We start from the raw sequence: 23,400 nt of genomic DNA on the forward strand, positions 1-23,400 counted from the left end.
TTTGAATATGCTATGCTGTTGCCAACAGTTTCCAGGACATGGTGAACTACTTCGGGGTGAAGCCAAAGACGGGAGAGAAAGAAGTCGTCACGAGTCATGTCTTCATGCTCTGGTATGAGTTCTGCAATGACTTCAAGAACACATGGAAGCGACAGAACCAGAACATCTCCAAGGAAAAGTGAGTTCCAGAAGGATTTTATTTGGATGAGATGAGATAAGAAGATCTGTCTCATTTATTACAGCAGCAAAAGAGAGACCTGCGGATTTGGAGGGAACGTTTTAGTGTGGAGTTTGTGTTCGCAGTGCTCACAAGGGCTGATTGATGACTCTAAATTGTGTGTTTACACAGTAGCTAAATCCTGCTTTGTTAATATAAGGTCTTAAATTTTACTTGAAAGTCTTAATCTCCGCCTCATCAGACCTGCTGAGACCCTGAGTTTGAGGTTAAGATCAGAAAGGTCTTGGTGAGCACCATTGGCTGAGGCCTCTGTGCTCTTTCTCAAGATCTGGATCTGGATTTATGAGCCTTCCTCTGACCGGAGGCGTCACGTTGGGCCAGTGTTCCGCCACAGGACAGCCGAGCTTTACGGACTTTACTAGCCATTAAAGCGTGTGTGTTTGTGGGAGAACTGATAAACACTGTAACGGTGAGAAGAGCTGAACAGAGAAACATCACTAGGATTACAAGGACATGAATCCTGTGTCTGGTGTTCTGAGAGCTGACCTGTAATTTAGGGATGAGCTTGGCTTGCGCCAGCGTGTCTCGCATCACTCCCAGCTGATTGTGCTTATGTTCAATTAACTTTATTTAAAATGGTTTTGGCGTGCTCGTAAAACCAGAGTGTTTTTAAAGGGTCTCTCATTATCTCATCAGCCCACTGTGCACTGACCTCAGATCAGCCGCACTCAGGAAGAGCTTGGTCTGTCACTGAGGTTGATCATGGCTCTCAGATAGTGCTGTTTTATTTCTCTCAAATGTTCTGGTGCTTTTTAATTCTTCACTCTGTGTAGCAATATTATCATTGTTTCCATTCAGAACAATTATGTTTTTCTGACATCAGTAGCTAACGATATTTTGGGTGTATTTTTTTCCATCATGAAAGTTACTTTAACGCACGATTATTACTCCCCCTCCTGTATTAAATTGTTTAATCATAATATTATAGTTATAGTTTTAAATCCAATATTTTGTGTTATTCATTTTACGTTTCTATTAATGAACGTGATTAACCTCTTCATTATAACTAAGTTATTCAGTATTCTTGTTAAAATTTTGCTCTTTTTAATTTAGAATTATGTACTGTATTTTGTTATTATATCAGTGATTGTTTGCTTTGAACATTTTACACGCTGTCTTTTAAATTAACCACTATTGATTTGATTTCTCTGTTATGATAAAATGTGTGTAATTTAATCAAGCTAATAAATAGATATTTAATTATATAGCTACCCAATGTTTATGTTGTTAAACCTTGAAGGAACTTTTGTTCATTTGTTGACATTGTTGTGGTTCCTGTAGGTTAAAGGAAGCACAGGAAAACATCAAGAAGATCACAGCTGAGAAGAAAGTGGAAACCAAAAAGATCAACCCCAACAGCCTGGTGAGACATGATTCATAAGTACTCATAAATACTTATAAAAAGTACAGCTGCGTTTTTGTTTTGTCATTTATTGTTTGTCTTGGGTTCTTCAATAGAAAGAGAGGCTGCGTCAGAAGGAAGCCAGCGGCTCGTCCAGCTGACTCCAAGAGAGCTGCCAAACAGACCTACGTCAAAACCTCCCCTGGACCAACTCAGCGTGTTGCACGTCCTCTGTACCGGCAGCCGGCATTCATGGCTGACACCACCGAAGTGATGAGAGAGTCTCAGGTCAGAGGTCGACCTCATTCATCCAACGTGGCGTAACCTCTGAGCAGCCAGTTTGTGAAAGGGCTCACCGGGTCAGTTGGATTTACGGCGGACACGTCTGCGAGGTTCCTGCCGGGTCTGCAGAGGATTTCTCACTCTCATCCATACGAAAACACAATCAAGATTTTGATGTCTGGGTTGTTGCTGCTACCTTGATAACCGTTCTAGCTAGCGTACTACAATTAAGGAAGTATCAGAATTTCCAAACAGAAGGAGCCACAATGAAGAATCTTCCATGAGCATGCTTATACAATGTTGCCATGCTGCCATGTATAATATTAGTGGCATTATTCCACCTCTCTGTGCAGTGATAGGGCAGAAATTGGGTCTTAAAACAGAGGGGAAAGTGTAGCGGGGGAATATGTGGAGCCCAAATCAACTCCATTTAAGCTGCTTATCCGTCGTCGTTCCGATTGAGTGTCTTTTCCAGCACGTGTGTGTTGTAGTTCACTGCACACTCCTACATCGATTGAATACTTTTGCACTGTTTTGCTATGCAAGCATAAAAATATGTGTTTAAGCCGCTTTTATTTTCTATTTATGAATAGAAATATATTTTAAGGAACATGATTTGTTGTTTTGAGGCTGTATTTTTGTATAAGTTGTCCAAGATATATTTTCAGAAGGATGATTCTATTTAAGGCTTTTGAGTCATTGTATATTAACGCATCTCCGCTCTGATGTTGACGAGAGATCCTTAAATATTTCCGAAACTTTCACTTGTGCCATTGATTTTATATTTCAGAACATTGAAGGGAAACAAAAGAGAGCAAGGTCAGGTAGTGTCGCAACCCCTCCTTCTGTGTGGTGATCTGTATCCTCATGGAATTGTTTTAAATTTCAACAATTAAAAAATGGTGCCCTTCAAAATCACCATGTCTGATTTCCTTGTTCTACGACTTTCTGTTTGGATGAATTTGATGCTGTCTTCTTCTACTTGTTTGAAGTTAGGTCACAGGGGCAGCTACTCTGGAAAGACACCCAGACTTTCACTCTCAGGAGAAACTTCCTCAGGCTTCCCTCAGGTGAACAGAAAGATTTTGCTTCCTTGGTGTGTCCTGACTCTGCTGATGTCGTCTACCAATTATCACACCTCACCACCAGGAGGCGTCCTTAGACCCAGCCACCTCAATGGAGCATTACTAATAATACATTTATAGTGTCTTAAGCACTGTTAAGTCATCATGACTTGGCATTGATTCAAAATAGTATTTGACAGATTAGACAGAAGGAAACATAATTTAATAGTGTACAATTTATTTATGCTTTTATTTATTTCAATTTTCATTTAGTGTTAATTACTTGTTTTATTATTTTTAAGTATTTTTTTTCATTGGTTATAAATCACAATTTAGATTTGTTTAAACTGCATTTTCATTTTTTAATATTTATAATTATTGTTTATTTTTATTATTCTGTTTTTGTTCAAAGGATTCTAAACTACTTAAAGCTTCCTTCATACATTTATTGCATTGCTTTACGTGAAAGGAAAGAAATGGTGGCACATTTACAGCTATTTTACTCGATTGTGTTTTTTATTAACAAAGGTTTCTCTACAGTTGAAGTCAACAACCATCGTACAAGCAAACAAACAATAATCACTAAAATTCAAGTCCTTTGAAGTCCAAAGGATTCTCGAACTAAAAGTCGCCCCAAAATTCCACATGGTGGAAACATCCAGTTGAAACAAACAGATTCAAAAGATGAGACGAAAACAATTTCCCGCCTCAGTGAGCTGAGAAACAACAAGTCGTGCGTAAAACGTGCTCATGTTCCAAGTCTCTGTGCAGTTTAAAAACTTGTCAAACTCGTGAAAAGTTCAAAGTTTTCTTTTTTTCTTTTACACACGCTGCATGTCCATGTTCCACACTCTGTGCCAGCAAAAACAATCTGGAGTCTCGGAGGGTTTAGTCGACTGGGTGACCTGCAACTCTCACTTTCACCGGTCCGACTTGTAGCAGGTCCTAAAGTTATTGCGCTCAGGTTAATGATTTAGACTAGTGGATGGAAAGTCTAAATCGAAGGAGCCTGACTAAATATATTCCAAGCCAGTGAATCTAAATAATTTAGACCAGTCTAATTGACTGAGTTTTATACATTTTTCAGGTTAAAAATAGAATCTTATTTTAGATTAATGTATTCCAGGTTTATAGGTCTGTGTGTTATTACGGTGTTATTACGTTGGTTTATGGGGCCTAATGGGTCTTGCTCTATAGATCGTGTTCTCCTGGTTTATGGTTCTTGAATGCAAGGTCTGGGCAGGTAGATCCAGAAACATGTAGTCCAGGTGTTCTAATCCAGCGTGATGGAGTGATGCTCTATCCTTCCAGACCCATCTAGTCCAGGTCTATGGATATACATCGGCACTGCTTGACCCGCTGGATGCGCTTCCTCTTGGTGGGGGGCTGCTGGTCAGGACAGTTGAGGGTGAAGGTCATGGTGGTGAACCTCTTGGGCTTGCAGAAGGAGCAGGACTGGAAGGCGCCCTCTTCCCGCCGGATATGTCTCGGGATATAGAAGGAGTTGCACTGCCCGTAACAGAAACGGTTGATGATGGTCCGGCTGACGCAGCCCTCCTCGTGGATGGTCTGCTTCAGCGGCTGGGTCTTGCACCAGTCCCGCTTCAGGTACTGGCGCTCGGTGACGTGCAGCGCCTCCTGGCTGGACTCCAGAACTTCATCCGCGGGAGAGGTGGAGCCCTGCCGGTGCCGCTGCTGCTGCTGCTGCTGCTGGCGGCTTCCCGGGACCGTCTGCTCTGATTCGTTTGGGTTGCTCTTGTCAGGATGAGGGATGGCGCCTTGTGAACCCCGGCTCCTTTTTGAACCCACAGGAGAGGAGAGCAGGCCGGTGATGATGAGAAACACACCGCAGAAGAAGCGCAGCGAGGCGGCCATGCTGGAAGAGGAGAGGCAGAGCGTCATCCATCACGCCCGGACTCGACTGTCCATGAATGCTCCTCAGTAGTAAAGCACACTGTCAAGCGTCTCAAAAACAAGATCGAGCATTCCATTTCACTTAGCGCAAGGTTCTGATGCTGCGTTCAGGTGACGCTGAACATTTTTCGAGCGAATTATAAGCGTTTAAAGTAGATGATTCAATCAGAATTCAAAATAATACACGCAGTTTTGATCATTTTTAACAACCTCGTTTCGATTATTTTGGGGTTGAAAGTTTTGGTTTCTGGCTCATGCTGCGTTCATGAAGCCCCCGATACTGGGACAAATATATGAATGCTGCCAAATGTAATAATATTTCACAATTTTGATCATGCAAACTTAAAATTTGTTTAAGGTGGAAATGGAATTTACACGGTGACGTGAATGCAGCATTGAATTAGCCCCTTAGTCGCGACAAAGCTAATTTATTCAGGAACGCGATTGGTAAGTACGATGGTTTTATGAATTAATAAGGAACTCAGAATACATAATTTTCTATCTTGAGGTGGAAAATTGCGCCTTGATGTATTGTATTAAAGTTTGAATGATCGTATTAGCTGTATGAAAGTCATTCACCTGCATGTGGCACATTCATACTTTCATTATAATTTGAATATTTAGCTACTGCCGTTTCTAACTCAACAAAACTCTAGTGGATTATATTTAACTTGAAATGTTTGGGCCACTGGGATTCTACCGCAGTGTCTCTGATTGCGCGGATAATACCGAGCATTGGCGAAAAGAGCCGAACCCGCACGCTGTCGCACCGATTACATTACTACGTGATTTAAGTCATGAAAAGAAGTCGAAACTTTAAAATATATACCTCATTCAAGTACTAAATATCTTGTTTTTTATACTGCAGTTAAAAATGTATGACATCGCAATGTATCATTTGCGAGATATAAAACAATAAATGTCATGGTTCCGATTATGTCTATAGTTTATCCACTGATGCCCTTATAAAACTACGACATTTATTTCACGATACGTCGGCAACAGTTGTCGGAATCTTCAAATCTGGAATAAAACGTTTCTAAATTTAACATAAAAAGCCTTTAAACAACGCATATGTTGGTGATGTCCGCTCTTTTTCCTTTCATTCATCATGATTTTAGACTTGGAAAGTGTGTTACATAGGACATGTCACATCGGGTGAAATGATGTCCTGCGAATTTATGAAAATAAAAATAAAGCCTGTGCTTATTTTAGTTTAGCGAAATAAACGGTTACTGGGGTAAACAACTTACTTTCATTGTTATATTAAAACAAGGTGGAAATATTGAAGTTCTAACGATGTATAAATACTTAACATAATAAAGTATATACTGCATTTAAATAAACCTGATAAAAGCATTTTCCCCCACGTCAGGTTACTGGTATCCATGTCTGCATGCCAACTCTTGGTCTGATATTAAGGAACTAAATAGAAGAAGGAAAACAAAGTTAAGGATGAATATCCACTCACCTGTGACCCACAACAGCCTCAAGTGAGATGATCAGATCCTGGGGTGGCGGCCACCTTCCCCTGCTGCTCCACTGTACACTGGCGGGTCTGTGGGTGGTTGGCTGAGTGGGGGGACTCAAGCTGCTACATAGACAGGGGCCACAGGGTTTAATACAAATTGCTGCAGCGCCGGACTGTCTCCCTTTTAAATGTCTGCCAGCTGAGATGTGAACAACAGTTGCCTCCACATTATTGGCTGAGCGAGATGTTAGAGAGAATCAAAACTATCCGCCCACTCCACACTTCGAGCTGAGTGATCACAGGCCTCCCCTCCACACATAATACACACAGCCATACTGAACCGAAATCATCTTACAAACTTGTGAAATATCCAACACAAGCAGAAGGAATCTTTTTTACTTCGCCTCTCTTACACAAGGTTCTGCGGAAGCACATAAGGTTAAAGGTCATCTTAGATCAATTCTTTGTTTTTTGGGGGAAAAAAATGAAAAAAAAAATTGAGATTTATTTTGCTAACCATGTCCAGACATGTAGTCAGTCAGCCAGCAGTATTAAGAATTATTCCCAGATTTTAGGAGCAGTTTTTATCCATTAATGTCTGTTATTTGACAAACACGTGTGCAATAAATGCTTAATGTCTTCAATATTGTCCTGGTAGAGTGGGCTAATTAAGAAAATAAATGCTGTTTGAAAATCACAGTTGGCTGAATTTAAAAGCAATAAAACTTTTGGCATCTTTTTAACCGTTGGATCCTGCCCCAGCTATGGAACGCGGAGCTAAATAAGAGCCAAACATTACGGAACACGACGTTAGTGGTTGTGTGTTCCTGCCACATACAAAAATTAAAAGAAAATGACTTGCAATGAGATTATATGTCCAGCTTTACGATTATAGTTGAACAGAAGTGGTGGCTCTATACCGCCATCTTCTGGGCAAATAAATGAAGAATAACACTGTGAAACTGTCGTTACTGCACGATTTCACCAACTACAATTCAGGATTTTCCAAAGATATTTAGTGCAGTAAACAATCTTTGATTCCACTCCCTTTGGAGTTGTGCTTGAATTATTCACGATCTTTTTTAAACCCCTTTAGAGCATCAAACCAAGAAGACGGCGGTTAAAAGTGACGGACATCGTCCTCTTGTGGCCATTCAGGTGAGCACACTTGTCAAGCTTGTACCATTTCAGCTTTATTTGTCAAAAGCAGTCAACAAAACAAATCATTTTTAGAAAAATACTGGAAGACCCCCCTCAATCAATACTGCTTTGGTTGTTTTTGTTTTTTTTCTCCCCACAATCCCTAAAATCTGACTCCCTCCCCATCACTCTTTTTGACTGGGGATTAAGTGAAATAGAAAAAGTGTTACAGAAACTATTGAGCCACACTATATATAAATACAAGTAAAATATTTCCAGTCTTGCATACCATGAATCACAGCAATAGTCAGGCCTTTTGTGGTCGTACAGGCACGAATGTGGGCAGCTATAAGGCAAACAATCTCCCAAAACAGAACAGCAGACGAAGCAATTGCAGCAGAAATAAATTAACTCTGTCGGACTACAAATCTACAGGTTTGGTCGCAGAGAGCAGGCGACTTTGATTCAGAGGGTTCCTGGGCGACCCTCTGTAGTAGTTGGAGTCCTTCTCCATCACCTGCTGCACCAGCGGCCGCGGAGCCTCGGAGATGTCCACTTTGGTCTGAGACTGGATCTTGTTGGTCATGTCACCCAGAGCAACAGACTTGGGTAACCGCGCCAGCGTTGCGGGCTTTTTGGGTGGGACTGGGGGCGGCTTCTTTTTGGGGCAGTGCGGCGAGAGTCCGCTCTCCATGCTGACAGCCTTCACGGCATCCAGGTTACGGGCGGGGCGCCTGCTGTCGCCCATGAGGGAGTTGATCCGACGGACGGTCTGGCGTACCGGGGTGCGTTCAAACTTGATAGGGGATCTGGTTTGTTTGGTTTTGGAGCCTCTCGGTGAATACAGGGTGAGTGTGTTGAAGTGATGAATGTGGTCCGCTACGCGAGCTTTTTGCTGTTCAAGACCCACGGTGGAGTCTGGCTGCTGGTTTTGGGCCTGGCCATCGGTCTCTTTTAGAGGTTCTTCAACCAGCACACACAACTCTTCTTTAAGTTCTAAAGATGACTTGTAAGGTGTGGACTGCAGCCCACAAGAGACCTGTGGCTTGAAATGGGCAGGACTTTGGATGTCAAGGGCGTCGATCAGGCGGCTGCAGTTCGCCTCCGCCTCCTCCTTCACACTGCTGTCGTGACAAAAAGACACCTTACGGAGGGATGGACTGCAGCTCCCAGACTCAAACACCACACTGTCAATATGCAGCGGCGAAAGAGCAGCAATGTCGAAATGTCCGAATGTGATGTTCTGGTCGTCGCCCAGCAGGCTCTGAGGAGTGGGGATAGCAGGGGCCAGCGCAGGCTCAGAGCTGACTTTAGCTGGAGGGGTCTGCGGCGGGCGGAATAGGAAGCTGTCTGAAGCTTTCGCCTCCTTCAAGTCGGTCTGGTCAGCTTCAGCGCTGGTCACCTCAACTTCCTGCTTCTGTGTTTGACTGCCAAGACTATCTGCACTCACAGTGCAGCACAATGTCTTAGCCAGCCCGGAGCTTGTCGAGGACTTGGCGATGGCAGGCTCAGACGCGTAGGTGTTCTTCAAGCACATGCTCATTGGGGTGTCGTTGAATGAGTCGCAGGCGGAAGCCGGAGCCCCGAGGGGAGTCTCTCTCGTCCAAACTGCCCGGTGGGCTCTCGGTTCACATTTCGGGGTCAGCAGATTATCCTCGGACTTGCTCATGTAATGGGAATCTAAAGACGAACATGAGAAAGCAGCTTTGAACAGGAGAGACCACCGATTGGAGAAACTTCACCCAAATCCACTGCTCAATAAACCAGACAGACAGGAGGACGATACTCACTCTTGTTTTCCGTTGGTCTGGGCCGAACAGATGGACTGAACTCGGGCGTCTCTTTGGTGAAGCAGAAGCTGGTGGTGCTCTCCTGAGTGGCCAGTCTCCAACCTATGGACTCAGACCCCTTCACCACCAAGCATGGAAGGAGAGATGACAGAAGCCAGGGATTATTTTTGGTTAATGAGAGCCCACAAGATGCCACCCAGAATGCAGCAGTTAATGTATGGCACATGGGGTTAGTTCTTCAGAGCATGATAGAAATCACTCAGAAGTTCTGTTTATCAGGCTTCTTTATTTTCAAGTGTGGGTACAGAGAACCGTTAAGACTTAGTAGGTACCAAATAACAGGTGACAATAAAGTGATCGCCAGACAGATCTCCTCTCCTAACTCAAACCAAAGTGCTGCTGTGTAGCCCCCAAAATAACCCTTGAGCATTGTCATGTGCTGGATTCACAGTTCATGAGGACGAGAAGTCTAGGCGACTACCACACTTACGGGGTCTTTGTGGCTCTTGCCGAGGCTGAACCTCAAACGCAGAGACTTGCGAGGAGCGTCTTTCTTGCCAGCTTTGGGGGAGAAGCAGCCAGTCCTTCCTGACTCAACTCTGAAACAGATTTAGAAAGAGTTTAGCGAATGCCCTTTTCTGAGGAGAGAGCTGTCATGTTGTTACTGCACCTGTTGACTGCATGTCTGCTACTAAGGCGACTCTTCCTCTTCACAGAGGTGGCCGTCTGCCGTCTTGCTCTTCCTGCCGGAGACGGGTTTGTCTGTGATGACTCCAGAACTCCAGACGCGCTGTACGCTGCGGAAGAGGCAGGGAACAGGTTTCAAAAACGGTAATGCATCTCCACATAGTTCAGAAAGACTCTGCGATACCTGATCCGGGAGTGGACGTCCCGCTGAACAGCGAACTTGGAAGCAGGTCGATGCCCAGAGTCTTTTTGACGGACTTGCGTTTCTTGTTGGAAAACCCAAAGGACTGGCCAGACTCCAGCGGGAGTTTTCTTTTGGAGGGGGTTCCGGCGATAGGAGTCGCAGATGAAAACACTAAGAAAGACGGATTTTAGTGTGATTTTCTGGGTTAGTTTTTGGTCCGAAATAAGCAAGCATGAGTCAGCATTCTGCTGTGAAGAGATTCGTGCAAATTAAAAGCTGATCAGCACCCGTGACAAGTGAGAAACGCCCGGCATTGATCAGAAATCAAACGCAAGCAATGCTGGAGAGTCGACAAGAGCAGGCAAGGCACCGGGGTCTTTGTTTACCTACCACGATTCTCTGCCTGCGAAGAATTAGTAGGCGTTCTATTGGTTTTTATTCTATTCAGAGCACCATTGACCATGTCTGAAACATGAAAGAGACCCATTTTTTCAGACTGTATTCTAAAAAGTCAACGGTGACAGTTCATGTTCAAGTGTCAAATACAGCTGAGAATGTTTTAGAGGAAAATCAGAGGGAAACATACAAGATAGTAAAAATAATAATTTATGTTTGGTTATCACCCTTTATACTAACTGAACTATACTAACTGAATTTAGTTCAGTGTAAGGCCAAACTGAACGTGTGTGTTGGATGGATGCGCACCACTAACAATGAACGCCGATTTTAATTTATTTTTACCTCCAAAGCTGCGCCTGGTTCTCCTCCGGAATTCTGCGTTAACATCCAGCTCCTCCAGCTCATGGCCTACAGGTGACAGAACTCCACCCTCACATCCCATCATAGCTGGAACTTTATCCGCCAGAAACTGTGGTAAAACACCTGAAGGACAAAGGGAATTAGTCAAGAGTTGCACTCTTCAGTACGGTCGGATATTTTAGATTTGACAAAGTACCAAAGTTTTGAGCGTGGTCAATGAAGCAGTGGACCACGGCAGCCTGAAGTTTCAGGCGTTTCTCTGTGTTGGTGTTCATCTTCTCCGTGGCCTCCCCGGAGTGAAGCAGGTTAGGGGCCAAAATGACCGACAGGTTACTGCTATCCATCTTGTTCTCTGCACTCCTGTAAACAGAGAAATAAAATAGAATCACATCATGGAGAACTCTGAAGCGGATTCATCAGTCTATAGAAAACTGTTGGACCTTTCAGAAACGTTCTGCAGGAAGTCAAAGAAGTGGCGCAGCACGCTTAAGTTCCGTTCAGGCAGCACGCATGACAGCAGCATGGTGGCAGAGGTCCGGTCCTCCTCTGTGCTCAGCTGCTGGGCCTTCAGAAAGGCCTCGTGCAGCTCTGTGGGCAGTACCGGTTCCGGCAGCTCTCTGAAGAACTGCTTCACCAGACCGGCCACGTCACACGGTAGTGCAGACGACAAGCACTCCTCGCCTGAATCCAGCTTCGCCTGCGCAGGCAAAACAATAGCGGGTTGTTTCGGACCTTTCCCAGGGTGAAGGTCACCGAATAAAAGCAAGGTCAACACGAACAATCACTCACCCGGAGAGCTTTCAGGCGGAGAACTGAGCCAGACTTTCTGAACAGGCCCTCTGTGTCTACATGAGCCAGCAGCTTCATGCAGGCATCAACTAAAAATCTAGAGAAGAAGAGACGTTTGATTTTATGAAAGCAGAAGCAAGCCAGACGACATTTGATTTCAGTAACTTGCCTTGGCACGCTCCCACATTCCATGTTGTAGTAAGGCAAGCTCTCCAGCGGCACGCCAAAAACCTTCACCTGGGGTCGCGCGCACACAAGCCAAGAAAACATCAATACATTTCATAATAACTAAAGAATGATCCTCCAAGTGCAACACACAACTGGCCCGCTTACTGCACTATTCATTTATATTAACAACAATTAACAAATTAAACAAAATGAAATTGTGTGTGCCAGCACAATTAAAGGGATTATAGATGTGAAAATATCTAGTTCATGCCTTAAAGAATGACGCAGCTATTGTATAAATATATTATTAATACATTATGGGCCTTATTTTTTTAAACTTATCTTTTTCATCGGTTTATGATTTTCTCAACTGCAGGTCTGAAGAAGGAGAACTTTCTCTTCTCTGCTAAGTGATTTGTATCGTGAATAATTGTATTTATTTTATGTGGATTGGAACATAAGCTTGGAGATCTTAAGAAAAACGACTAAGAAAGGAGGTTGAGGATCAGCTAGGGATCGAGAGTGGAGCCACCGAAGGGGAAGTTGTCATTTGGAAAACTCATGCGACTAATCTTGTGACTCCTCTAATCCAGTTCAGGCGACACAGCCAGTAAAAGTGACTCTGAGACTGAACTAAAACAAAACGGCACTTTCAAATTAAAGGATAACTATTTTTAAGGCACATGGCGTAACTTCCTGAGAAAAACCGCGGACAAGTTCACAGCTGTTTTCTTACCGAAGTACTGGTGGTAGTGGACTTAGCACCAGCTGCTTTGTTTTTGTTCCAGTTCTTTGTCTTGATGCCAAACGCAGATCGGAGATGCTGCACAGCCACCAGGCGCATCACATTTCTCTCCATGGTCTTCATTTTTGCGCTTAACTAAACTCTTGACGGGGAAACCTTGTCTGGAGGCAGCGCTCACGCTGTGGGATTAAACTCTTTCGCTAAGTCTAAAAAGCGACCTCATACTGTCGTGTTTAAAATAATCTAACGCCGACGCTAATTCGTGTTTTAAACGCGGCTAAGCTACATGGACAGCACTTCCGCCGCGATACAAGGAGCTAAATAGCGCGAAATCTCCCCTCATTGCGCAAAAGGCTTAGTTGAAACGCACTATTCGACAACCGTGCCCTGTTTTCGACACAACCGTGTAAATAAAAACCGTTTCTCGCTAAGTAAACTGCCGCATTGTGCTCGCTGGCTGCAGCGCCGTCCCCCGTCTGCGTCACCGCTCATTCAAACAGCAGCGCTCTCGGCTTCCGGCGCTCTTATTGGCTAGAAGCGACCGAGGCTGGTACGCTTGTTTTAATGTACAGGCTGTTTAAGCAGGGCGGAACGATGACACCCGAACACCGAGGCGGTGCACGCCTCCCGTCTGGCTAGTCCTGGTAATAAAAAGTAGTTAAAACCCCTTAACGTCAAACGTAAAACGGAGCTCCGATTGTTTGTTCGTGAAGACAAACTTTTAAACTTGTCCAAACGTTGAAATTGTTTGGGAAAGATTATAAATCAGAATCAGAATACAATTTATTGCCATGGTCAGTGGGGGTCCCACCAACTAGGAAAGTGCTTCGAAAGAAAGTGCTGTTAAAATAAAATATAAATAAATAAATAAAATAAAGGATGATCACAAATTCAACAGCCTGACGGCCGAGGGGAAGAAGCTGTTGCTGTGACGGGAGGTTCTGGTCTGGATCGACCGGAGCCTCCTGCCAGAGGGAAGAGAAACAAACAGAAGGGTCGGCTATGATCCCACCTGCACGTCTCTGGGTCCTGGACACAAACAGAATCAGAACGCACAATGCGCTGCTGTCTGCTCTTGTCCCTACAGGTGGCGCAGTTGTACCAGACGGTGATAGAGTAGGTGAGGATGGACTCGATGATGGCTGTGTGTAGAACTCGACCAGCAACTTCATCCGGCAGTCGTAGTTTTGTAGCTGCCTCAGGAAGTACATTCTCTGCTGGGCCTTCCTGATGAGGGACCTGATGGTCAGCATTTGAGGTCCTCGGTGATGGTGGTTCCCAGGAAGCAGCCAACAAGAGAGGGGACGGAGGAGCTGTGACTCTCCTGAAGTCCATGATCATCCGATGTTGAGGGTCCGAGTGTCGGAGACAGTCGTCCCCAGCCGTACGCGCTGACTCCGGCTGTCATCCATCTACAGAGGGAGCAAGGCACGTTGAGCTGCCAAAGTTTGTGTTCAAGCAGAGCTGGAAGAATTGTGTTAAAGGCAGAGCTGAAGCCTACAAACAGGATCCTGGCGTAGGTCCCTGGGGAGTCGTAGAATGAAATGAAGGGCCTGGTTCACTGCATCGTCCACAGATCTGTTGGCTGTGTAGGCAAACTGCATTGAGTCCAGGAGGGGAGCAGTGATGGATTTCTGACGCTCAAAGGACTTCATGACCACAGACAGTGCCACTGGTCTGTAGTCATTCAATCCTGTGATCCTGGCTTTCTTGGGAATAGGAACAGCGCCAGTTCATCCATCTTATTACTGAGCAAGTGGACGTTGGAGAGGATTATCCCGGGAAGCGGAGTGCGCGATCCTCTACCGTGAAGGCGAGTGCACCGGCACGTTTCCCTCTCCTCCTCAGTCTCTTCTGCCAAAAGGTGGATTAACTCCGAAACTGACACCAAAAATAAGCGAAATAATTCCAGGCCACTCCTGCTTTTAGTTGTTGATCAGAAATGACGTGACTCCATTGAAAATATGCTCACAAGGGCTGATGTTTATTACAATAGAACATACACATATATGTACAGGGGACACCAACATACAAATGCATGGCAAAAGAGGTTGTTTGTGCGTTTAGAAGCACTTCCTGTGCACGATGGAGGGGCCTGCTTCATCGTACTCCTGCTTGCTGATCCACATCTGCTGGAAGGTGGACAGGGAAGCCAGGATGGAGCCTCCGATCCAGACGGAGTACTTCCTCTCAGGTGGAGCGATGATCTACGGCAGGAATTGTTTAGGTCATAAAAACTCTTTGTCAATGATGGCGAACGCATGAATTGTGTCTCACCTTGATCTTCATGGTGCTGGGGGCCAGAGCGGTGATCTCCTTCTGCATACGGTCAGCAATACCAGGGTACATAGTGGTACCACCGGACAGCACGTTGTTGGCGTACAGGTCCTTACGGATGTCAATATCGCACTTCATGATGCTGTTGTAGGCGGTTTCATGAATACCGGCCGACTCCATGCCTTCAGGAAGAAGTGAAGTTAGTCTTGGGTTTGAACGTCTCTTCAAAATGTTCTGAGCTCACCGATGAAAGAGGGCTGGAAGAGGGTCTCAGGGCAACGGAAACGCTCATTACCGATGGTGATGACCTGACCGTCGGGGAGCTCGTAGCTCTTCTCCAGAGAGGAGGAGGAGGCAGCGGTGGCCATCTCGTTCTCAAAGTCCAGGGCAACATAGCACAGCTTCTCCTTGATGTCGCGCACGATCTCACGCTCGGCTACGAGGCACAAGGTGTTTAAGTATCAAGTCGATCTTCAGAATTCAGTGTCGTCTTGCTGACCTGTGGTGACGAAGGAGTAGCCGCGCTCAGTGAGGATCTTCATCAGGTAGTCAGTCAGGTCGCGACCAGCCAGATCCAGACGCATGATGGCGTGTGGAAGAGCGTAACCCTCATAGATGGGCACGTTGTGGGTCACGCCATCGCCGGAGTCCAGCACGATACCTTCAACAATCACAGCAAATACACGGTGAGCAGTCAGGATGAGGAAGACCGACTGATAAATGTGAGTTGCCAAACACTGACCAGTGGTACGACCGGAGGCATACAGCGACAGGACAGCCTGGATGGCCACATACATGGCGGGAACGTTGAAGGTCTCAAACATGATCTGGGTCATCTTTTCCCTGTTGGCTTTGGGGTTCAGTGGGGCCTCAGTGAGCAGGGTGGGGTGCTCCTCAGGGGCCACACGGAGCTCATTGTAAAAGGTGTGGTGCCAGATCTGTTGGGGGAGGGGAGAGCAGCTGATGTTAAGATCCCCCCCAACTGAACCAACAGAACCTAAAATAGGCCCCTTTGAAGAGAGACAGAAGGTCCACACACCTTCTCCATGTCATCCCAGTTGGTGATGATGCCATGCTCGATGGGGTATTTGAGGGTCAGGATACCCCTCTTGCTCTGGGCCTCATCACCGACGTAGCTGTCCTTCTGACCCATACCGACCATCACACCCTGGTGGGGGAAACAAACGTCTTAATAAAAGTTTTTAGGCGCCTGGGAATGTGTCGTGTGTTGGAAAACTCGGAGCACCTGGTGGCGGGGTCTGCCGACGATGGAGGGGAAGACAGCACGGGGAGCGTCATCTCCAGCAAATCCAGCCTTGACCAAGCCAGAGCCGTTGTCACACACAAGGGCGGTGGTCTCGTCGTCGTCACACATGTTTGGGCTTTACTGGGGTGGTCTGCAGGCGAGACGGAGCTTAGCGGACAGCTGCCCCATTTGACACCCGTGGATGTGTGAGGCGTTATAATTGAACAACGACAGATGCTTAAAAACCAAAGCTCCAGCAATGTCACTGTCTGTGAAGAGCTGCCAGCTTCATCTCTCGGAGGTGTTATCACCCAGCGCTATTTTAACCCCCCACAGCTGATAACATATCGCCGCTGTTTCTCCTTGCTGAGGAAGCACCAAAAAGGGACATAACACAGAGAGTTGGGGGCGAGCTCTGCTCCCCCCTACCCCCCTCCACAGCCCCCCGCTGAGTGTTAACACTAGTGCTGCTATTTCAGGTCTGGGAGAGTTTGCTCCTCGCGCTTATCTAACTGAGCCTCTTTTTTTAGTGTCGGCTCGCACTTCCGACTTCATTCACTGGATCGGATGAAGTGCCAGACACATTTAGGTTGTGGTTTATTTGACGCCTCATAGTCACCTAAATCATGCCTCAGTTTTAATACCCTGATGAAGAATTGAATGGCACTTACACTCAGCTGAAAAGTGGGCTGTGTTTTATTATCATGAAAATACTGAGGCTGAGATTTTTTTCCATTCAAAGTTTTTTTTCTAAATAAACATAAAACTGACAGTTTTCTTTCTATTTAAGTTATGTAAGTTGTAATAACCTTCTTTAGTTAACAATATATTCGTATCAATAGTGAGGGCATTTGTAATTATTTAACATGGTTACAGTAGAAATTACGTTCTGTATGTCATTTATGTTCTGAATTACAATAGATGTATCATTAAAAATACATGAAATCAGATCTAAAAAAATTTCCGCTGATTTTGTTTTTCTGAGTCATGCAAAACAAAGATGTGTTTGGACCTGTTCATAGCAACTATCACATTGACTATCCAGCATTTCTGAAGTACATTGCCTTTAAAATAAGAGTAACAGCAGCTCAGGAAACATAGGTTAGCGTAACTTTACTCCACTATCATGAACAAAAGTATGTTTAAGCATTGACCATTGATATAAGTTGGAGTAAATATTCTACTTTTAAGTTGAAACATGAAGAGAAAAGTATTTCTAGGGCTGTGAAAGCTCATTCATTCATTCGGCTGAGCTGCAAGTATCACAAGTAGGATGCAACGAATCTGTAGTCAGTGAAGTACTCACCAAGGTGAACCTGTAGACGGATGCTTCCACTGGGACGAAGGCTGTGGATGAGTGGGCCCTCTTTTAAATGAGACCCCGGGTCAGCCAGGGAGTCTGGGGGGCGTGGCTTAGGGTTCACACAAGTCCAAATAAGAGCTGGCACGAACATCAACAAGCCAGAGCAAAGTGGTTTTAACATAGAAGGAATGAGATTCCCTGGAGATTATTCAACAGCGGAGAGGGGGCTTCTCCGAAATTAGACAAAAGAAACACGTGGCTCATTTGAATAATTTCACTTATTGATGTGATTCCTTTGGAAAAATCATTCAAAAAATATTATGTATATTGAGACATAATTGATCGTGTAATATAATTTTAAATGAATCACATTTCATTAATGAAATGTTCTTGTGTCTGTTTTTATATTTTTGCTGCTTAGTGTCGGTCAAATTTCCAAACTTTTCACATGATAACGTCCCATTCTGATGACCCAGTCACGGCGCCTTGTTAAGGAGTTGAAAACATTATACATGTCTGCGTGTCGACCAGCTGTGTGTGCGAGCATGCTGCGGGGTGTGTGTGTGTGTGTGTGTCAGGGCTGCGTCCTGATTGGCTCGGCTGTCTCCTTGTAGGGTTATGCTGAGCAGCCCAGTCATTGATGAGTAGCAACTGAGCTCACCGGCTCCATATTTGAGTCGCCCGCTTTACATTATCCCCCGTGTACATTGAGCCTTATGAGGGAATAATGCCAGGCATCACAACCTTTTATCACTTTTTAAAGAACATGCTTGTTAACGCACAGCTTCTGAGACATGAAGCTTTCTAACAGGTGAAGATGAGAATATTCTATAGTTCTTACTTCATACTGGAACCTCACAGATGAATGTAGGCTGATTTAAAATGCCCATTTTCACACTATATTAAACAGTAAATAACAACTTAAACATATACTAGTGGTCACACACAACAGCCATTTCTTCTTACTTTGCCTCAATTCTTTGTTTAGCCCACAGATCACCCAAGAAAAGAAGTGTCTCACAGTTGTTGGTGGCCACAGACCACCAACATAGCCCCACACACTATAAAGTGTATATACTGACGCCTCTACAGTCAGACCTTATAGCAGCTGAATATACACTCGTCATATCATAGCTGTAGGAGGTCCAGATGGTCTAGGTGAATATTGCATTTTTAATGCTAGTAGCTTTTACTTAACTTATATGGATTTTTTTTAGTTTTGTATTTAATATTACTCTTAGTTTCTTTGCTAGTACATGTTGTAATTATTAGTTATGCATAATTTTCAGTTTGTTCAATTCCATGTTTCTTCTATGATCTTTTCATTTGACATATTTTACGTTGTGTTATTGGTTTTTATGTTTTGGCAAACGCAAGCGTTTACCCTAGATTTTCCGGCCAATCCTCTTCCAATCCACCAGAGGGCGAGCTGCGCTTTGGAGCTCGCTTATTATGGCAAAAGGCGAATGTGAAGAAGTAGGAAGTAAACAATCCAGTGACGTGGATCAGAGACTAACCGGATCCGCCAGGACTTGGACCGGTCGTCCTGATACATTGAACTGAATTAGGGTCGTGTAATTCTGAACAACAACATGACAGAGGTCGCTAGACCGTTCGCTGGGCTTTCGGAAGTGTCAATCCCCGATGACACGCCAGTGGAGGGAGAAATGTCGACACCCGCCGGGAGCTCCGGGAGGGACGACGAGCTCTCCACTCTGGACGAGCCTGTCAAAGACACGGTGTTGCGGGATTTGCGTGCGGTGGGGAACAAGTTCGTCCATGTCCTGTACCCGAAGAAGAGCTCCAGCTTGCTGCGGGACTGGGACCTGTGGGGGCCGCTGCTTCTGTGTGTGACTCTGGGCCTGCTACTTCACGGGGGATCGTCCGACCAGGACCAGGGGGGACCGCAGTTCACCGAGGTGAGTCACTCCGACTGTTTTTCAGTGCCGCCATCGTCAGTGATTTACCGATGACCGTAACCTAGTCTTCTCTCTTTCTAGGTCTTTGTGCTGATCTGGTTCGGGTCAGTTGTCATCACTTTGAACTCCAAGCTTCTGGGTGGGACTCTGTCATTCTTCCAGAGCCTCTGTGTTCTGGGCTACTGCGTCCTTCCTCTGACGGTTGCTTTGGCCGTCTGCCGCCTTGTCTTGCTGGGAGGTTCTGGACCGGTCAGCTTCGGCATTCGTCTGGCAGTGGTCACAGCCTCGTTCGGCTGGTCCACCTTCGCCTCCACTGCTTTCCTCACTGACAGTCAGCCCCCAAACCGCAAAGCTCTGGTGGTCTACCCGATCTTCCTGTTTTACTTTGTTATTGGCTGGGTGGTTCTGACCTTCTCCCCCTCAGGCTAGAACCCAGTAGAACCCCCAAGTACTGGGCCCATTTCACCCCCCTTATGTTCTGACCAAGTATGTGTTTTGTTCTACTGTAATATTTAAAGGAAAGTTGACTTTTGACAAGTGTATTTTAATTAAAAAAAACTTACAGTAAAAGCGAGCGATTTGGTTCTTCTCTCACCTGACATTACTTCTAGTCCTCTTTTATGACAGAACCAGCGTGACTAGGATCTTTGGACCACCAGGTGGAGGGGTGTATCATGAATCAAATGAAAATAAGCTGAATATTAAGATTAAAACTATTTGTTTACTTGTTTATTTAGAATAACAGTGTGAAACTCTGGTCCCAGGTCGACCCAGTCCAGGGTCAGGAGGCTCAGAACTCCAGCAGGTGTGTGAACGGTCCATTGGTATCCAGCTCCAGGACTTGTCTGTTCCCGTAGGTCCCGTGTTGGACCAGGACCCCCAACCCGGGCCCAGCCGCTTTGCTCAGCTCCGCCTCACACTGGGCCACGAAGGCATGATACAGACGCAGACCCATCTCCTTCTGGATGTTGTTGTGGTACTGGACTGACTTGCCTTTCACCTTCCCGCCAAGTGTGGCCTGAGGCACGACCAACACGCTGCCAGGCAGGTCCAGAACCGAGACCAGAGCCCCCGAGTCGGACTCGCACAGTCGCAGGTTCAACACAGACGACACTGCAAAACAAGGAGGCACATGAATGGTGCCATCCTTTTTTTTCTATTTCAATGCCGTTCCGGCGTGAAGACAGACACAATATTTGTCTTCTTTTTAAAGACCCTGTGATGTGCAAAACTCACCAATCTTTGGCACCAACTCTTCTGAAGCTCCTTTGAGGAAGCAGACATAAACCACCATCCCTCGCTCCACCTACACAAACGCGCTAGGTGAAAGTGTGCATTGTTTCTTTGTTGATTTGTTCTCTTACCTGGACCCACTGCGCCCCCTGCTGCTCGTCCGCCGGCTTTACCTGCAGCTTGGCCCGCAGACACTGCTGAAGAACCAGCCGAACCACCGGAGCTGCGCTGCCCTGCGCCATCTTCAGAATCACCTACACAACACAAACACTATCACACAGCGGCCGTTACAAACTCACTTAACCCGTAAACGGATCACGGATCACTTCCTGTGACGTCAGCTAAACTTCATCGTATTTCCCGAGTGCATGGCATTTGTCACTTGTAATTCAAACGTCACGAGTTATTCTAGTCATTTTATTTCAAACGCAAACATGTTCCCCGTTGTCAATCACGTGACGGCGCCGCTTGCGCAGCGTTGACGCGCGCGAAAGCGAGCTCAGCAGCGGAGGAAGATGGCGACCTTCTCAGCGACTCTGGCGCGGCTCCTCCGAGCTCCACCGACCGCTGCCTCTCTCTTGCGACCCCCGAGAGTCGCGACGCGGTCGGCAGTCTGTTCTCTGCACTCTACACGCGCTCAGGTGGGTCGTCAGTGACTTCGCGCGTCGTCGCGTTGCGCAGGGTAAACCGGAAGTGTCATGTGAAAGCAAACCAAAATAAAAGGATCGACGCCGGATTTTTACAATTTTCTCCCCTAAAATGAAACCAAAAACAATAACAAAATGAACAAATAGAACAAGAACAACAATGATAACAGAAAACTGTAACAATTTACCACGTTTTGTGTGTACATTTAAAGGTTATAAAAACGAACTTGTTTTATTGTTATTATTTTTCCTGTTAAGTCTTACTAAGTGAAAATGTTTTGGCTACACAAACATGTTGCTATTTCAGAGGTCGGCGACTGGAGGCTCGCTGGCGGAGCGGCAGAAGCAGATGATGTCCCGTGGCCTTCCGCGGCAGAAGCCCCTGTCTGGGGTCAAGCAGGTGGTGGTCGTAGCATCAGGGAAAGGGGGTGTCGGCAAGTCGACCACTGCAGGTATCATGATGTCATTCTGCTTCTGCTGACCATCCAAGTACAGAGCTCATAAATCTGCTGACCTCTCCCATAGTGAACCTAGCCCTGGCAATGATGAGCAATGATCCGGTAAGACATAGATGCTGCTGAAGTTGATGACTTCTGGCTGTGTTACCTGGATGACCCAAGGTCAACTGTGATGTTCTTGTGTGTCAGAGTGTGAGTGTGGGTCTGTTGGACGCGGATGTCTACGGTCCTTCTATTCCCCGGCTGATGAACCTGAAAGGAAACCCAGAACTGAATCAGAGTAAGAGTCTCCAGAAACAGCGTGTTTTGTGACATCATCTCATGCTCCTCCTTTTGCCCCGCCCCCTCTCCTCCAGACAACCTGATGATCCCACTCACGAACTACGGTGTATCCTGGTGAGTCCAAGTCACTGCCCGACACCTTTGGCCCCGCCCCTAACCTCTCTTGACCAAACAGCATGTCCATGGGCTTCCTGGTGGAGGACGACGCCCCTATTGTGTGGAGGGGCCTGATGGTGATGTCGGCCATCGACAAATTACTAAGACACGTATGTGCTGAGTTATGACCATCTGCGCTGAATCATAAAATGTATGCTGAAAAATAAGGTGGTTCCACAGGTGGACTGGGGGACTCTGGATTACCTGGTTGTTGACATGCCACCAGGAACTGGAGATGTGCAGCTGTCAATCACCCAAAACATCCCAGTTGCAGGTCGCACACACACAACTTCATACATTCATAAATGTGAGTTTTATATGTGTGTATCCATGTTCAGGAGCTGTGATCGTGTCCACGCCTCAAGACATTGCTCTTCTAGATGCCAGAAGAGGAGCGGAGATGTTCAAGAAGGTTAATGTGCCGGTGAGAGAGTGTGTTTTATGCTTCAGAAAAGGACTGATACGAAACTAGTTTTAATAAAGATTCATATGTGTGTGTGTGAAGGTTCTGGGTCTGGTTCAGAACATGAGTGTGTTCCTGTGTCCAAATTGTCACCATCAAACTCACATATTTGGTGCTGACGGCGCTAAAGACTTGGCCCAGAATTTGGGAGTCAAACTATTAGGTAAGAATACGCACTTGACAACAAAGTTCACGGTGATGATGAAATCTGTGCTGTGGTTGTTCAGGTGATATACCGCTACACATGAGCATCAGGGAGATGTCAGATCTGGGTCGGCCAGTCGTCGTCTCCTCCCCCGACAGCCCTGAGGTTCGACCCACCATTCTGGGTCCATTTCTGGTGTGTTGTTGCAGACATTAATGTTGGTGTGTGTGGTTGCAGGCGATGGCTTACAGGAATGTGGCGTCCTCAGTTGTCCAATCCCTGAAGGATCTGGTCACGTGACAGGAATCCCGACAGAAGACTTGCTACATTGTAAAATGTGCTGTTTAAAGGTGTTGATATTTTTGTTATTTTTAGAAACATGTTCACTAACAATAAAGTCACATATTTCTCTTGAAGCTGGTGGGTTTTCAATTTATTATTTAGCAGCACAACGTCTTCCTAGATTTTGCAAATTATATATGTAGAGACACTGCAATTCAATGTTGAATGCAATTCTTACACCTGCATTTAAAGATAAATGTAAATGTTATATGCTTAGATTTAGTATTTAGATTTTCTATTCAGGTTAAGATTTAACAGTTCGATATAGATAGATTTAAGACTAAAGACTGAGACAAAAATATATATTTTGATACATTTGGTTCTATTTTCATCTTTAACATTTAAACCTTTAGATT

General features: G+C 45.5%; 7 protein-coding genes across 8 annotated transcripts in view; 3 read left to right on the top strand and 4 right to left on the bottom strand.

Moving 5' to 3' along the window:
* LOC128747293 (formin-like) overlaps positions 1-2,790 on the top strand; it is a 42,063-nt gene extending 39,273 nt beyond the window's left edge. For both annotated transcript variants that reach the window (XM_053845098.1, XM_053845097.1), the window contains exons 17-19: positions 29-178; positions 1,520-1,601; positions 1,697-2,790. In XM_053845098.1, coding sequence (XP_053701073.1) covers positions 29-178; positions 1,520-1,601; positions 1,697-1,741 — 277 coding nt within the window. In that variant the 3' untranslated portion in view covers positions 1,742-2,790. The remainder of the gene's footprint in view (positions 1-28; positions 179-1,519; positions 1,602-1,696) is intronic.
* A 644-nt stretch (positions 2,791-3,434) lies between these two features.
* Positions 3,435-6,443, bottom strand: grem1b (gremlin 1b). The gene is made up of 2 exons (XM_053845445.1): positions 6,312-6,443; positions 3,435-4,802 (listed from the first exon to the last, which is right to left on the bottom strand). The coding sequence occupies exon 2, from the start codon at positions 4,799-4,801 to the stop codon at positions 4,244-4,246; it is 558 nt and encodes a 185-aa protein (XP_053701420.1). The 5' UTR covers position 4,802; positions 6,312-6,443; the 3' UTR covers positions 3,435-4,243.
* Positions 6,444-7,504: 1,061 nt separating this feature from the next.
* Positions 7,505-13,058, bottom strand: arhgap11a (Rho GTPase activating protein 11A). The gene is made up of 11 exons (XM_053845392.1): positions 12,565-13,058; positions 11,830-11,897; positions 11,661-11,757; positions 11,312-11,568; positions 11,068-11,231; positions 10,854-10,994; positions 10,113-10,283; positions 9,912-10,038; positions 9,732-9,840; positions 9,242-9,359; positions 7,505-9,131 (listed from the first exon to the last, which is right to left on the bottom strand). The coding sequence occupies exons 1-11, from the start codon at positions 12,694-12,696 to the stop codon at positions 7,873-7,875; spliced, it is 2,643 nt and encodes an 880-aa protein (XP_053701367.1). The 5' UTR covers positions 12,697-13,058; the 3' UTR covers positions 7,505-7,872.
* A 1,487-nt stretch (positions 13,059-14,545) lies between these two features.
* Positions 14,546-17,538, bottom strand: LOC128747036 (actin, alpha cardiac muscle). Its single transcript, XM_053844558.1, has 8 exons — positions 17,403-17,538; positions 16,097-16,247; positions 15,890-16,018; positions 15,593-15,788; positions 15,350-15,511; positions 15,095-15,286; positions 14,851-15,032; positions 14,546-14,780 (listed from the first exon to the last, which is right to left on the bottom strand). Exons 2-8 carry the CDS (start codon positions 16,223-16,225, stop codon positions 14,637-14,639), a joined length of 1,134 nt encoding a protein of 377 aa, XP_053700533.1. The 5' UTR covers positions 16,226-16,247; positions 17,403-17,538; the 3' UTR covers positions 14,546-14,636.
* A 1,301-nt stretch (positions 17,539-18,839) lies between these two features.
* Positions 18,840-19,885, top strand: yipf6 (Yip1 domain family, member 6). The gene is made up of 2 exons (XM_053844561.1): positions 18,840-19,318; positions 19,400-19,885. Exons 1-2 carry the CDS (start codon positions 18,992-18,994, stop codon positions 19,745-19,747), a joined length of 675 nt encoding a protein of 224 aa, XP_053700536.1. The 5' UTR covers positions 18,840-18,991; the 3' UTR covers positions 19,748-19,885.
* Positions 19,886-19,888: 3 nt separating this feature from the next.
* Positions 19,889-21,228, bottom strand: dtd2 (D-aminoacyl-tRNA deacylase 2). Its single transcript, XM_053844562.1, has 4 exons — positions 21,075-21,228; positions 20,683-20,805; positions 20,555-20,624; positions 19,889-20,431 (listed from the first exon to the last, which is right to left on the bottom strand). The coding sequence occupies exons 2-4, from the start codon at positions 20,791-20,793 to the stop codon at positions 20,109-20,111; spliced, it is 504 nt and encodes a 167-aa protein (XP_053700537.1). The 5' UTR covers positions 20,794-20,805; positions 21,075-21,228; the 3' UTR covers positions 19,889-20,108.
* On the top strand, positions 21,058-23,098 carry nubpl (nucleotide binding protein-like). Its single transcript, XM_053844559.1, has 11 exons — positions 21,058-21,192; positions 21,506-21,650; positions 21,724-21,758; positions 21,846-21,936; positions 22,013-22,052; positions 22,114-22,204; positions 22,275-22,368; positions 22,433-22,518; positions 22,600-22,720; positions 22,785-22,867; positions 22,940-23,098. Exons 1-11 carry the CDS (start codon positions 21,067-21,069, stop codon positions 23,000-23,002), a joined length of 975 nt encoding a protein of 324 aa, XP_053700534.1. The 5' UTR covers positions 21,058-21,066; the 3' UTR covers positions 23,003-23,098.
* The last annotated feature ends 302 nt before the right edge of the window (positions 23,099-23,400 follow it).

The sequence above is a fragment of the Synchiropus splendidus genome, chromosome 16 (assembly GCF_027744825.2).
Source record: "Synchiropus splendidus isolate RoL2022-P1 chromosome 16, RoL_Sspl_1.0, whole genome shotgun sequence".
Taxonomy (NCBI): Eukaryota; Metazoa; Chordata; class Actinopteri; order Syngnathiformes; family Callionymidae; genus Synchiropus; species Synchiropus splendidus.

What these genes read in the sequence shown, in the direction of transcription:
- LOC128747036 (XM_053844558.1), bottom strand. Translation starts at nt 16,225, where the DNA reads ATGTGTGACGACGACGAGACCACCGCCCTTGTGTGTGACAACGGCTCT. An exon ending in TCGGCAGACCCCGCCACCAG is followed by an intron (nt 16,019 to 16,096) that starts GTGCTCCGAGTT and finishes TTCCCCCACCAG; the next exon opens with GGTGTGATGGTCGGTATGGG. An exon ending in CTACTCCTTCGTCACCACAG is followed by an intron (nt 15,287 to 15,349) that starts GTCAGCAAGACG and finishes TGTGCCTCGTAG; the next exon opens with CCGAGCGTGAGATCGTGCGC.
- dtd2 (XM_053844562.1), bottom strand. Translation starts at nt 20,793, where the DNA reads ATGGCGCAGGGCAGCGCAGCTCCGGTGGTTCGGCTGGTTCTTCAGCAG. An exon ending in AGGGGGCGCAGTGGGTCCAG is followed by an intron (nt 20,625 to 20,682) that starts GTAAGAGAACAA and finishes GCGTTTGTGTAG; the next exon opens with GTGGAGCGAGGGATGGTGGT. An exon ending in AGAGTTGGTGCCAAAGATTG is followed by an intron (nt 20,432 to 20,554) that starts GTGAGTTTTGCA and finishes CTTGTTTTGCAG; the next exon opens with TGTCGTCTGTGTTGAACCTG.
- grem1b (XM_053845445.1), bottom strand. Translation starts at nt 4,801, where the DNA reads ATGGCCGCCTCGCTGCGCTTCTTCTGCGGTGTGTTTCTCATCATCACC.
- arhgap11a (XM_053845392.1), bottom strand. Translation starts at nt 12,696, where the DNA reads ATGAAGACCATGGAGAGAAATGTGATGCGCCTGGTGGCTGTGCAGCAT. An exon ending in CCACTACCACCAGTACTTCG is followed by an intron (nt 11,898 to 12,564) that starts GTAAGAAAACAG and finishes GCGCGACCCCAG; the next exon opens with GTGAAGGTTTTTGGCGTGCC. An exon ending in TGACCACGCTCAAAACTTTG is followed by an intron (nt 10,995 to 11,067) that starts GTACTTTGTCAA and finishes TTTGTCCTTCAG; the next exon opens with GTGTTTTACCACAGTTTCTG.
- nubpl (XM_053844559.1), top strand. Translation starts at nt 21,067, where the DNA reads ATGGCGACCTTCTCAGCGACTCTGGCGCGGCTCCTCCGAGCTCCACCG. An exon ending in TCGACAAATTACTAAGACAC is followed by an intron (nt 22,205 to 22,274) that starts GTATGTGCTGAG and finishes GTGGTTCCACAG; the next exon opens with GTGGACTGGGGGACTCTGGA. An exon ending in TTTGGGAGTCAAACTATTAG is followed by an intron (nt 22,721 to 22,784) that starts GTAAGAATACGC and finishes GTGGTTGTTCAG; the next exon opens with GTGATATACCGCTACACATG.
- yipf6 (XM_053844561.1), top strand. Translation starts at nt 18,992, where the DNA reads ATGACAGAGGTCGCTAGACCGTTCGCTGGGCTTTCGGAAGTGTCAATC. An exon ending in GGGGACCGCAGTTCACCGAG is followed by an intron (nt 19,319 to 19,399) that starts GTGAGTCACTCC and finishes CTCTCTTTCTAG; the next exon opens with GTCTTTGTGCTGATCTGGTT.